Source organism: Equus asinus, chromosome 2 (assembly GCF_041296235.1).
Source record: "Equus asinus isolate D_3611 breed Donkey chromosome 2, EquAss-T2T_v2, whole genome shotgun sequence".
In the NCBI taxonomy this organism is placed as follows: domain Eukaryota; kingdom Metazoa; phylum Chordata; class Mammalia; order Perissodactyla; family Equidae; genus Equus; species Equus asinus.
In genome coordinates, this window is record NC_091791.1 from 179,605,690 (window position 1) to 179,619,723 (window position 14,034).

General features: G+C 34.8%; 1 protein-coding gene across 1 annotated transcript in view; it reads right to left on the reverse strand.

The window, feature by feature from the left end:
- BAZ1A (bromodomain adjacent to zinc finger domain 1A) overlaps positions 1-14,034 on the reverse strand; it is an 83,345-nt gene that overhangs the window by 10,008 nt on the left and 59,303 nt on the right. The window contains exons 15-21 of the mRNA XM_044765485.2: positions 13,496-13,661; positions 13,114-13,227; positions 10,049-10,173; positions 6,408-7,004; positions 4,328-4,491; positions 3,466-3,620; positions 2,197-2,345 (exon numbers count right to left, since the gene is read on the reverse strand). Of these exons, the coding sequence (XP_044621420.2) occupies positions 2,197-2,345; positions 3,466-3,620; positions 4,328-4,491; positions 6,408-7,004; positions 10,049-10,173; positions 13,114-13,227; positions 13,496-13,661 (1,470 nt within the window). The remainder of the gene's footprint in view (positions 1-2,196; positions 2,346-3,465; positions 3,621-4,327; positions 4,492-6,407; positions 7,005-10,048; positions 10,174-13,113; positions 13,228-13,495; positions 13,662-14,034) is intronic.

A 14,034-nucleotide genomic window follows, 5' to 3' on the forward strand; every position in this document is an offset into this window, starting at 1 on the left:
TTTTTCTGTTAATTGTTTTCTTATCTTGATCCTTGCTTCTTCTCCCGATTATACAACTCTCATTGGCAGAAATGTCATTTCTCTTTTATCTTCCATTATGCTAGCACAGATAAAGCAAATCCAAGGCTTTCCTTCAAAAGCTAAATATGCAAACCAGTATTCAGCAATATAGGAAGTAAAATCATGGTTTTTTAAAAGGACAAAGTTCTTTAAAAAGTTAAAAATTTACCATCTCTCACACTAGATTGATCTTCCTCTCTCTTTTCCTTGTCCTTTTGTTTTCTATCTCCCTTTTGACCTTTATTAATTTCTGTGTTACCTAATTTCAAATTGATAAAGTTAGTTTGAGAGGTTTTTCTCATAGCTTAAGGGTTTAACCATAAGCATGACTTTATAAATGATGAAATTATTAACCTAAACAAACAATTCTCAGAGATCTTACCTAAAATAATTGAAATATGATTATCTTCCCCAAGTTAAAAAAGCCTAATTTTATCAATAGGATTAATCACTAGAATAAAATGGACATACTTGTACTTTTAAATTTTTCTTATTTCACTTATTTTTTAAGATCCCAAATTAAAATTGTTTCTTCTATATCTCTCAGGATGAAATGAATGTTCTAACACTGCTGTATACAAACCAGCATAAGGAACACTATAGCTCTCAGCTCTCATATAACCTACTAGACATAAATTGTAACATCTCCCAGTGGTAACTGTTTTCCTTTTTCTAAATATTTAATAAGATGTACTGATGAAAATACAGACACACCAAACAATTTGATGTTTTTCTCCTTGAACTTATAAACAACTGTAATTGATGGCAATTTCAGAAGTAGAAAAATCAGCAGAATTGCATTTTATCCCTCATCCCTTTTGGAATCACAAGATTAATGAGTAGTAGTAATAGCTTACATTTATGAGAGCTACATGATTTATAACTTTTAATTGAAATTTTAATTGAGTAATTGTAGATTCACATGTGGTTGTACAAAATACAGAGAGATTCCCTGTACACATAATTTGATTTAGACACAGAAAATATTAAGAAATACTGAAGACTGGGTAACAGTGATATAAGAAATACAAACTCTAATATCTTCGTAAGCTGTGATCATATGTATTTCATTTCTTACCACTGGTACTTTCAACATGAAAAGTGAGTTACTAAGCTCATGGTGGAATTATCAATTTATAAAAAGTATGAATAGGCTTATTAGAACAATGAGATACTGGCCACAAGCTCTTCAATTTAAAAATAGACATTTTACAAATATATTCACATGCCAAAATTGCTCTGATAGCACCATCTATTTATGAAATCTCTGTTCTTACTACTCAACAAGGTAATATTCAAATAATTTTTGAAGGATTTTAGTCTATTCAAGTTGCCCTCTCAATATGAGACCAAAAGACATGGTTTTAAAAAACTGTTCATTCTGATACCCCACTACTGAGATATAAACTTTCTTGATACAATGAATTATAAATTAATTCAACATTTCAGAAAGACCACAGGAAAGTAAAGGCAGTTATGACATGAAAATTGATTTAGAACTTGAAAGACATATGACTAAAGACAGGATTATGTTCCTGGATTATTAGTCCCTAAATGCATATTTGTTTAATGAATTGTTGAAACATGATCCAGACAGTATTATTTCTATCATCCTAACTATAAATTATAGAGCATTTCTTCATCTGTGTACCCTTTAACACTTGATATTTTTGATTTAGCACTTCTTACACAGTGCTCAGGTTAGTGACTCACATTATTAAACCAGAGCCCTAATGGTGGATATTTGAGTACCTTCTTTGGGGTTCTGTTTTAAATAATAACACCAAAAAATTTATGTATAATCTTTGATTATTCAGGGTCTGGCTAATCACAGGTTTTGGGTAATCTTTCTTTTGATGAAACTTTCACAAAACAAGAGGTTGACAGAAACAGTTAAAAAGACATTATTTAAAATGAATAATTATCTAGAATAAATTTTTAAAAATAGTATTTAAGTATTATTTAAAAAATAAATTTCACCTGAAAGAATATTTTAAGTGAATTCTTTATGAAAGTACAAACTCAAATTAGTCAATCAATTTCATTATGTCAGCCAATAAAATTCTATTAATTAAAGGGAAATTTCAAAATCATTTAAAACATAACTAATATTTTGAACCAAAATCAGATACATACCAAGCGGAGCTTTGAGAAAACGCCGCTCAATGCCCTGCTCTATTTGAAACAGTGCCATTGCCAGATGGTGAACCACGTTGCTCACTGACTGTGGTGTACTTGCATTAGTTGAGACAGTACTTGGAGTTTCTGTTTTTACGCCCAAAAGTCTACAATTAAAACAATGAAGTGTTTATGATACTTAAACACACTATTAGGTGAAACTTGAATCCACTCATTCATCCAAAAGCTTACTTACACCTGTGTAAGAAACAGTTTCCTCAATCTCAAGGAACTCTCATAAGCTAGTAGGAAAGGGAGATAAATACACGAATCAAAAGTTAAACTAAATATTAAGTCATTTAAGGAGGTCAGAAGGGCAAATATTTGGAGGAGGAAAGACGGATGAGATATGGCTTAGGGGAAAGGTTTCAGAGAGGCGACACTGTGACGGGCCTTAAAGGATAAGAATCTCAGGCAGTTTCTCTTGCTTCAGTTTTTACTGGGTAGGACGCTTACTGCTGCCTCCTAACTAGGTCCTCAGCCTCCAATCTTAACCGCCTTTGCAACACATCTCCATGCTGCAGCTAAAATGATCCTTTCAAGGTACGAGTCCGTTCTCTGAGAGCCTCTGGTATGCGGTCTTCCCTCCCAGTCTCACATCCTCTCCACTTTAGGGCTCAGGTTTGCAGTCACCTCCTCAAACACTCACTTGCTGTCCTCCATGTTCTACCATGACAAGCAGCCTCCACGATATACCACAATCGACTGGGCATGTACTTTTACCAGACTCCTACCCTGTTCTCTAATTGCTACTTCATGTCTCTCCACCATTTCCTTCTAGATAATAAACTCCTTAAGCGCAGATACTATCCAAAATAACTCTGAAAAGCAGAAGTATCTATCTATAGATATACAGACAGAGGTTCTGATTAATAGTTCAAATAATATTTAAGTCTACCATAATTTATCAAGTTTTCCTACAGAAAAAAAGGGTAGTATAAAGTTATTTTCTGAAGTTAATAAAATCTTAAGTTCAAAGACTTTTTTTTAAACTTGAGAAATTATCATTATCCTAATAAGTCGTCTTCCGGCTGCACTAGTACAAACTGGAGTAACAAAGAGCCTGAGGTTTAACAAAATCATCACTTGAGCAGTTACAAATATTAAAGTCTTCACGACAAGATTTTAAAACAATTTTTTGAAGAAAAAGAAACATTTACTTAAAAAAACTTGTAAGTAAAGCAGCAAGGAAAAGTGATGGTTACTTTAAAAAAATCCTTTTTGTACCTGTCTTTTACTATGACCTTCGTTTGCTCATCGATTTCCACCTCTTCTACATCTTCATTCACAGTTTTAATTATCCCATTTTCCTTGTTTTCCTCACTTAACAGCTCATACCGTCCACTTTCTAATGCTGATCTCCAGATGTGTCGATCTGTAACCTGTAACAAAACCCAAATTTACTAACCCTGAAAAAAGGCGTATGTTGTTCCTAAGAAGTATGAGGTACAATGTACATATGAAAAATTCATGAATATTCTAGAACAGATTGTGAATCAAAAAGGGATCTAAAAATAAGGTTACTAAGTGGCCAAAATGGAATTCGTGTCATTCATAGATGGAAGCTTTAATTCCTTACTCTCTATATAGGGAAATCATAAACAATTCTAAGATTGGTCACCTGACAGTAGCAAAAAAAGTGACAAATGATAGCAAAGGAATGAACAGAACACACATATCAAGCATGAATTACTTACAGATTTTAAAAAGGTAACAAAGAAACCAATAAACAAACCAGACTCAGCAGAGCAGGCAGGAGCTGGTCAAGGAAGAAGAAAATATCCTTACACATTTCAACATCTCGGATGAAAACACCATAAAACAGATTTTAAAAATACTAAAAATAACTATTTTAAAAGTCAATTATGTTCATTAAATTCCGTTTAAGAAAGCAGATAGTCATATTTAAGAAAGATTTCTATCCATATAGAAACATTTTGATACAAGGGAATAAACAAGTTTTCATAAAAAATGTATCCCTTCGTGGTATTTACTCAAAACACACATGCCTTGCCTATATCAAATAAATTAACAAATATGACCAAAATTCTGGTAATTAGGTAAACAAAAAGTGGGACCAGGTACAAACCTTGATTGCTCCTAATGTCCCTTGATAGATTCTGTCTTCAATATCCAATAGAAAATCTCTCAGCCTCAATTCAAGCTGCCTTTCTGCAGACATCTGAGATGGATCATATGCATTGGAAGATCTTCCTCGACTATATGTAGGCTTGCTATCAGTCTGAGCTTTGTCTGAAATAGTTATCAAATATCTTTATTATGATTTTCTTATTAAAAAATTCAATTACCTCATGTGACTGTTATGATTGTGAGATAATGGATATAAAAACACAGTAAATCCCTGAGTGCAGGAAAAAAAAGGGCGGGGGAGAAAATGTTTGCATATCATACATCTGATAAGGGACTTGTATCTAGAATATATAAAGAACTCTTACAACTCAATAGAAGGACAAATAATCCAATAAAAAATCCAATAAATAGGGGCCAGTCTGGTGGCTCAGCGGTTAAGTGCACATGTTCCACTTTGGTGGCCCGGGGTTCGCCGGTTCAGATCCCAGGTGCGGGCATGGCACCACCTGGCAAGTCATGCTATGGTAGGCATCCCACATATAAAGTAGAGGAAGACGGGCATGGACGTTAGCTCAGGGCCAGTCTTCCTCAGCAAAAAGAGGAGGATTGGCAGCAGATATTAGCTCAGGGCTAATCGTCCTCAAAAAAAAAAAAAAAATCCAATAAATAAAAAAGATCTGAATAGACTTTTAATGAAGATATACAAATGGTCACTAAGACCATGAAGAGATGCTCAATGTCATTAGTCATTTGGAAAATGCACATCAAAACCACAATGAAGTACCACTTCACACCTCTAGGATGGCTAGATTCAAAAAGTCAGATAATAACAAGTGTTGACAAGGACGTGGAGAAATTTTAACCCTCATACACTGCTGGCAGGAGTATAAAATGGTGTAGCCCCTTTGGGAAACAGTCTGGAAATTCTTCAAACAATTAAATAGAATTACCATATGACCCAGTAATTTCACTCTTAGGTATACACTCAAAGAAATGAAAACATACGTTGACACAAAAACTTGTATGCAAATATTTATAGCAGCATTATCCATAATAGCCAAAAGGTAGAAACAGCAGAAATGTCCACCAACTAACATATGGGTAAATAAAACGTGGTATATATGCACAATGGAACATTATTTGGCCATAAAAATGAATGAAGTATTGATATATGCTACAACTTAGATAAACCCTGAAAACATTATGCTAAGTGAAAGCAGTCAGTCATAAAAGACCACATATTATATGATACCACTCAGATAAAATGTTCAGACAGGAAATTTACAGAGACAGAAAATAGATTTGTGATTGCTTAGGTCTATGGGGGGATGGTAGCTAAAGGGTTTGGGGTTCCTTTTTGAGGTGGTGAAAATGTTCTAAAATTGACCATGTGATGGCTGCACATACCTGAATATACTAAAAACCAGTCAACTGTACACTCTAAATGGGTGAATTGTACGGTGTATAAATTAAATCTCAGTAAAGCTGTTAAAAAAATAACTGTGATCTACAGTTTTTAATCCTGAAGAGAACTAAAGTAGTCATGGTACTATGCCCCTAAATTTAAGCATTCTCTACCTAGAGACTCTCATTTAGTAATAGAAAACACCTAAAAAGTCTTCCTGTTTTCTCTTATCTGTCATCAATGAACCAGCCATCAAATAGGAAATGTTGCTACCTGATCTGCCCTTGCAGCCAATCTCCAAGGAAGTGATCACTAATGGAACCTGTCCCTGGACCCTCAGCCAAACCCTTAGGGCATGTCCTCACTCACTCTCAGTATCTCTAACACCGATGGCAACCATAGCACTTTGGGTATTCGGAGTCTACCGATCAAAAGGCATGAGATCAGGAAGAGTATGTATCTTCTCACATTGCTAGATGTGCTCCTCACACCCCAAATGGAACCCAGGGGAATCTAGAGAACCCTGTTTCTGTAACCTGTAAACTGAAAGCATGGTCCAAATGAAAGATAAAGTGTTTTAAATATAGCTCTAATAGTGTGAAACATGTTTATTCCTGAACCAGAGATTATGTGGAGAGAAAAATAAAGGAAATAGTTTTCATTGAAAATTTACCTGAAAAATGAAATTTCTCTTCAGAAAAACGGGCTAGCTGTGCACATATTCTGCTTTTCTCCTGCAACAAAGTTTCTTTTAAGGCACTTTCTCTATGTCCTCTAGAATTAAGAGCTTCAATAAGCTGGTCTAGCTGTTCACAAGAACTGTAAAAGCACCACCGATTTGGCTTATGCACTGGTTTTGGCAGCTGCACAGAATCATCACATGGACCTTGGTCAATGTTGGAGGTAGATGCAGACATCAAAGACTCTCCAGTTTTAGTGGATACCTGAGGATCTTGAGACTGTACATTGTTCTGAAATGAGGAAGGTCTAGGCAACAGCATGTCTTCAGTAAGACCAGAATAATCCTCTTCAATAAACAACCCAGGAATAGAAGGGAAAATCCAGTATCGCCTGTACATGCGGTCGCGGCCCAAGGGGAAGATATTGGTACATGCTATGGCACTTTGGATTTTTTCTAAGAGCTCTTTCTCTTTTCGTTGGTGTTCCTGTTTTAAAGCTTCTTCTTCATCAGCAGTAAGAGACTCCCTTATTACACAGCTGACCTCTTCTTGCCTTGTAAATTCTTTGAATCCGTTTTGTCCCCTTTTCCCTGTAGTTGAAACAATATTTGATCATCATCATCATATTTTAAGTTTTCATTAGAAAAATATGATACAAAGCTACCTGAAGTGTTATGTGTTATGGACTGAATTGTATACCCCCTAAATTCATAGGTTGAAATCCTAAACCCCACTATGACAGAATTTGAAGACAGGGACTCTAAGGAGGTAATTAAGGTTAAATGAGATCGTAAGGGTGAGGACCTAATCCAACAGAACTAGTGTCCTTTTAAGAAGAGGAAGAGAGACCAGAGCATGTTCTCTCCCCAACCAGTGGGCACAGAGGAAAGGTCACGTGAGGACACAGTGAGAACGCGCTATCTGCAAGCTGAGGAGAGAGGCCTCACCAGAAATCAACCCTGCTGGCACCTTGATCTTGGACTTCCTGCCTCCAGGACTGTGAGAAAATAAATTTCTGTTGTTTAAGCCACCTTGTCTGAGGTATTTTGTTATTACAGCACAAACAGACTTAATACACTATGTTGATAAGAACCTGGTACACAAATATAAAAGGACACACAAAAATCTGCCCTCTCCATACTGGAGAGTGAGGTAGTGTCTGTTAGTTATTCTGCAACATACATTCAGTCCTTCCTCTAAGGCAGGAGTCAGTAAACTACTTCTGTAAAGGGCTAGATACTAAATATTTTAGGCTTTGTGGGTCATACGGTTTCTGTCGCAGCTATTCAACTCTGACATTGTAGCATGAAGGCAGCCACAGACAATACATAAATGAATGAGCATGGCTGTGTTCAATAAAACTTTATTTATGGTCACTGAAATCTGAATTTCATATAATTTTTACATGCCATAAATTATCACTTTTTAAAATTTTTTTCAACTATTTAAAAAAGTAAAAACCAATTTTGGCTCATGGGTTATATAAAAAACAGGCGGCATTGCAGATTTGGCCAGTGGGCTGTAGTTTACTAACCACTGCTTTAAGGTTACAGAATCCCTAAGTTTTAGCTGGGCACCCTGCAATCCTAAAGAACGACATTTCCCAGACCCTCTTTCCCCAGTAGGCATGGCTGCACGAGAAACTTCTGGTGAAAGAGATGGGAGCAGAAGCATTATATGTAACCTCTGGGTTGTGCCTCTTTCTTCTTTCCCTCTTCCAACTAGCTAGAATGGAGACATGGTGATAAATCATTTTTGGACATGAGGATGGGAGCAAAACCCTAAGGATGTCAGCACCAACAAGACAGAAAGAGCCTATATTCCTGGTGACCTGCCTGGCCTTTTATGATGTGTTGAAGAATTAAACTCTCTTGTTTCAGTCACTGTCATATTGCTGAAATGGTTGGGGAGTGTTTCTTCCATTTCTTTTGCTTGAAAGAGTCTGTATAAGATTGAAATTATCTGCTTCTTTAAAATTTGGCAGAATTCATCTATAAGTTGTCCAGGACTGATGTTTCCCTGTAGGAAAATTTTTAATACTGATTCAAGATCCTTAATGGTTTAAGACCACTCACATTTTTAATTTTTTCATGAATCCATTTTTATAATTTATATTTTTCTAAGATTTTGTCATTTTTGCCTCCATTTTCAAATTTATCCCCATAAAATTTGCATATATTGTCTCCTTATTTTTAAATTTCTACTCTGTAATTATGTTGCTTTCCTTTTCAGTCTTAATTTTGTTTATTGTGACTCCACCTCCCAAAATCAATTTCAACAAAGATTTGTCTAATCTGTGTCTTTTTGAAAGAACAAACTTTTGACTTTGTTCTTCTTCTCTACTGTAGTTTTATTTTCTCTTAATTTCTCTATTGTTTCCTTATTCCCTTTTATTTGGGGGATTATTCTACTTTCTACCTCTAACTTCTTAAAAGAATGCCTACCTCAATGTACCCTTTTTTATAATATGTATCAAAGCTATAAATTTTCCTCTAAATAGAGGGACTGTTTCTGACAAGTGTTAATATGCAGTATTGATTAGTTTAAAATATTTTCTAGTTTCCATTTTGGTTTCTCCTTTGATCCATTACTTACAGGTATGTTTTAAAACTCTAATCATATGAGGTTTATTTGTTTTGGATTTCTAAATCAATTGCATTGTAATCAGAGAATATAGCCTCCATGATATAGGAGACTTTCTGTTTACTTATAATAACCATTTAGAAAACAATGTATGGGGCCAGCCCCGTGGCATAGTGGTTAAGTTTGGTGTGTTCCACTTTGGTGGCCTGGGTTGGCAGGCTTGGATCCGGTGCGCAGACCTACACCACTCAGCAGCCACGTTGTGGTGGTGACCCACATATAAAGTAGAGAAAGACTGGCATAGATGTTAGCTCAGGAGTAATCTTCCTCAAGAAAAAAATGAGGATGATTGGCAAGAGATGTTAGCTCAGGGCTAATCTTCCCCAGCAAAAAAAAAAGAAGAAGAAGAAGAATGTAGAAAACAGATACCATTCAAATTACAGGCACACAATAAATGTAAGGATTTCCTTCAACAGTTATCAAATGAAGATGGTTAAAGTTCTTCAGAAGTAATTTGTATCAAAAAATATATTCTCTTTGATCCAGCAATTTATGGAATTATTTTAAGGTGGTAGAGATTCCCATTCTCAGCAATATGACACAAATTACAAGCATTACTGATTTTTCTATCACTAACATTGAAGAGGCATTCAATGTATGCTGAATGAGTACGTTACAGAACAAAAACTTCTATTTGGCCTAATATAAAGCAGTAAATACAAATACTCAACAAAACTCGCTGACTGACCAAAAGGTGAAGTTACGAGAAACTGACCTATTAAGTGATATGAATACTGTCTCTCTCCCCTAAAGTATAAACAACATGTAACTAAAGACCTCATATACTAATGTAACTTTATAACACCATTTTATAACAGAATGGTCACCACTTAAAAAACTTATCACAGCAATGAATTGGGTATTTAAAAAACAAATACACCTTGGAATCACAAATGGAAGTTATATTAATTATATTTCAGAACAGCTGAATTAATAAAGTGCCTTATCAATTAAAACAAACAAGCACATCCTTAAGAAATTTCTGTATTACCCCTTCTGCGTCTTTTATGTGATCCTGGGTCATCTTCATCTTCAGTAACCGTATCTTGATCTAGTTCCTTTTGCTCTATTTCTTTGCTCTCAGTGCTAGTATCAAAATCCTCCCTTTCTTCCTCCCTTAAAGATAAAAACAAAAATTATATTCATTAATGAATACACAATTCCATTTGTGGAATATTTATTGCCTACCTGCCAAGTGCCAGGCATTATACTTAGGAAGCAGTGGACAAGACTGACACAAAGTTTAGACTCTTGCAGAGGAAATAGACAAATAATTTCATAAACTATTATAAAATTAAAACATGTATTAAGTACTAAAAAAGGAGACATGCAAGCTTCTATAAGCATTTCAAGGAGAAGCAAATCTAGTCTCAGGGATCAAGAAAGGCTTGTCTGAAGAAGTGAGATTCAAACTGCAAGTCTAGGGAGACCAGGGAAGGGTGAGGAGGCAGGGAAGAAGAAACCTCCATTTCTTGCAGAGGGGTTAACATGTGCAAAGGCACTAAACTGAAAGGAAAAGGAAGGAGCTTATAATTTTGAGAAGAATGTAAAGGAAAAAGAAGTAATACAAGATACGGATGAGAAAAAGCCAGGGTTAGATCATACTGGGCCTTGTAGGGCATTACTCAAAAAGCAGTGGGAAGAAAGTAGAAGAGTTTTTAGAAAAGGGAAATGATACGACTAGAAAGCACTTTGGCTGCTATCTGGAAAATGATCTGAGGGAAAAAGTAGATGAAGGGAGAACAGTAAAGAGGACATTGTACTAGTCCAGGACGCTGGCAGGGAGATGATGGAGGCTCAGAGCAGAAAGAAGGTAAGTAGACAAATAGTGGAGGACAGAAGCAGACAAATTTCAGATATAGGAAGTAGGTAGAATGAACACAATATAGATGTTTTATCCAATCCATTATATTGTCCAAATTAAAATTGTATGAACCATGAAATAAATTTCACTATTTATGTTCTACATCCAAAACGAGGTTTGCAAATTAAAGTATATTCAGGAGCCAGAGAGATAATGTAAATGAGTGAGGCTAGATAAGTATAAAAAATATGAAGTGGTGGGATCTATAACATGCTTATTATTATTTTTTTTAATTGAGATATCACAAGGAAAAAAAATCTGTTAACTATGTGAGGTGATGGCTATTAACTACTAGTTAATCATTTCCCAATATATGCATATATCAAATCATTATGTTGTACACCTTAAACCAATACAATGTTATATGTCAATTATATTTCCATATAACCAGAAAAAGTTTATAAAATCTAAAAAAAAATTGAGATATATAATTCACATATCATAAAAATCACCACTTTAAAGTGCACAATTTAGTGGGTTTTAGTATATTCACGGTTATACAATCATTACCCTTATCTAATTCCAGAACATTTTCATCATCCTAAAAGAAAAACCTCATTGCCATCAGTAGTCCCTTTTCATTTCCTTTTTTCCACTGACTCTGGTAACATTCATCTACTTTCTGTTATGGATTCGCCTATTGTGGACTTTTGTGACTAGCTTCTTCCACTTAGCATAATGTTTTCAAAGTTCATCCACATTCTAGCATGTTATCAGAATTCCATTCCTTTTTATTGCTGATTAACATTCTCCTGTATGGATATACCACAGAAGGGATAAATAATTTTGTTTATCCATTCAGCAATCTATAGACATGTGTATTGTTACCATTTTTTGGCTATTAAGAATACGCTGATGTGAACTTCTGTGTATACATTTTTGGGTGTATGTATGTTCTTAATTCTCTTGGGTATATACCTAGGAGTGGAATCGCTGGCTCACATGGTAACTTCCATATGAGGAACTGCCAAACTTATCCAAACCAGTTGTACTATTTTACATCTCTATCAGCAATGTATGAGAGTTCCAATTTCTCCATATTCTCAACAGTACTTGTTATTGTCCCTTAATTGGATTACAGCTATTCTAGTGAGTATCAGGTAGTAATTCATTGTGGTTTTGATATGAATTTCCCTAATGACAACTGATGTTGGGCATCATTTCATGCATTTCTTGTATATCTTCTTTGGAAAAATGCCTTTGCCCATTTTTTAACTGAGTTGTCTTTTATTGTTGAGTCGTATGTGTTCTTTATATATTCTGGATATTAGACCATTACCAGATATACGATTTGCAAATACTCTTTCCCATTCACTGGGTTGTCTTTTTACTTTCTTGACACTGTTCTTTGAAGCACAAAAGTTTTTCATTTTGATCAAGTCCAATTATCTGTTTTCCCTTTGGTAGCTTGTACTTTAGGTGTCACTTAGGTTTCTTAAGGTATCCAAATTCAATTTATTAAAGTATTGTTCATGGCCATATAAAATACAGCTGTAGCAAGCTTGTGACATAGGATCTTAAGGCTTAATAGGTATTTTTACACGCAAGTATAATCAAAAGCCAATACACTAATTTGGAATACTGAGATTTTTAGAAACTTCCTTTGCAGACTGTGTGAAAAAAAGACTATTTCTGCTAAATTTGAATATGGTTTGCCATCTACAATATGGAAAAATTCCCATTTGTCTTCATAGCCAATCTTCATCCCAAATATTCTGAAACGCAATGACATACTTAGGCAGTCACTAAATTACTTAAAGTGCTGCCATCCTCTCCCTGTACTTTCTACCAAGACCTCCAATCTCATCCTTATTCCTTGACAGGCTCAGAGGAGCTCCTTGAAACACAGTGTACACCTGTGATGATGATGCTGGTAGAGGTGGGAGATATTCCTATTAATGCTAGAAATATATTACTGGTTAAAAATAGCCTACTGAAAGTTTTATGGGAAATTAACTTTTATAAAATTAATTCTATTAGAAAATGAGTTCTAGATTCCCTGGAAGTACTTTTTTAACATAACACCTATATACTTGAGGACTACCTATATGTAAATTTCATATGCTCACTAACAGAATTATGAAGTACCTATAGAAAATTAGTTTTCTAAAAATTCTGAAAGCATTTGAGTTTAAGGTGCTAATTTTTATTCTTTACATAAAAGCCAGATGAGCAGTGTAATCGAACCATACCCAACAGACATATCTGCAGCTGAATTTCTTTGCTCATCTTCCTTCAGTTTTTCTTGTTTCTCTTTCATTTTTTGTTCTTGCTCCTTAAGTTTTTCTTCCTTCCTTTTACGAATTCTGAAAGTTAAAATAAAATATTATAGTCTGTCTGATGCGAAAATACTTTTAACTTTTAGCATCTTGCCTTTAATCATCAAATTCTGGAAAGTACTCCCAATGTTATCACAAAACCAAACCATAACGTAGTAATCCATTCATAGCCTCTTAGTAAAGCCAGCAAACATCAGTGTGAACCAATGTCACATTATAGCCCAATGTGAAATATGGTTTTAGATACAAAGAAATAAACAGCTTTCACTAGCACAACTGACTGAAATTCTCTTACCTAGCAGCTGCTTCTTCTCTCTCTTTTCGATGTTGTTCTGCTTTTAACTCTCGGAACTCCTGCTTTGCCTGTCGTAATATATCAACATAATCTTCGATGAAATCCCTAGTAGAAACTAGGGTCAGTAGTTTCCCACAGAGAGCATGAAGTATCTTCATTTTCTCTCCTGTCAAAAATTGGTAAATAACTTTTGTATTATCAATGACAAAAAGAAATTGTGTTGAAAAATTTTTAATTTGTGGCTCAATGTGAAAATGCTTAATGAAGAATAGGGAAAAGTCTCTCAAGATCAAACATGTCAATGGCATGTCTTCAGAAGAAAGCAACCTTGACTCCAATTTAACAGTTATGTGATATACAAGGCATTTCAAATACTAATGACTACCTTGTATACATGACATGTTGGACATGAAAAATTTTCTAGTTACAAATAATTATTTTTCAAGTTTTAATTTCAGGCTTACGTACAAAAGTTCAAATCAAAACTAAATTATAACCACACGAATTTTTTAAAAAATGGCAATAGGCAAACTGTTACT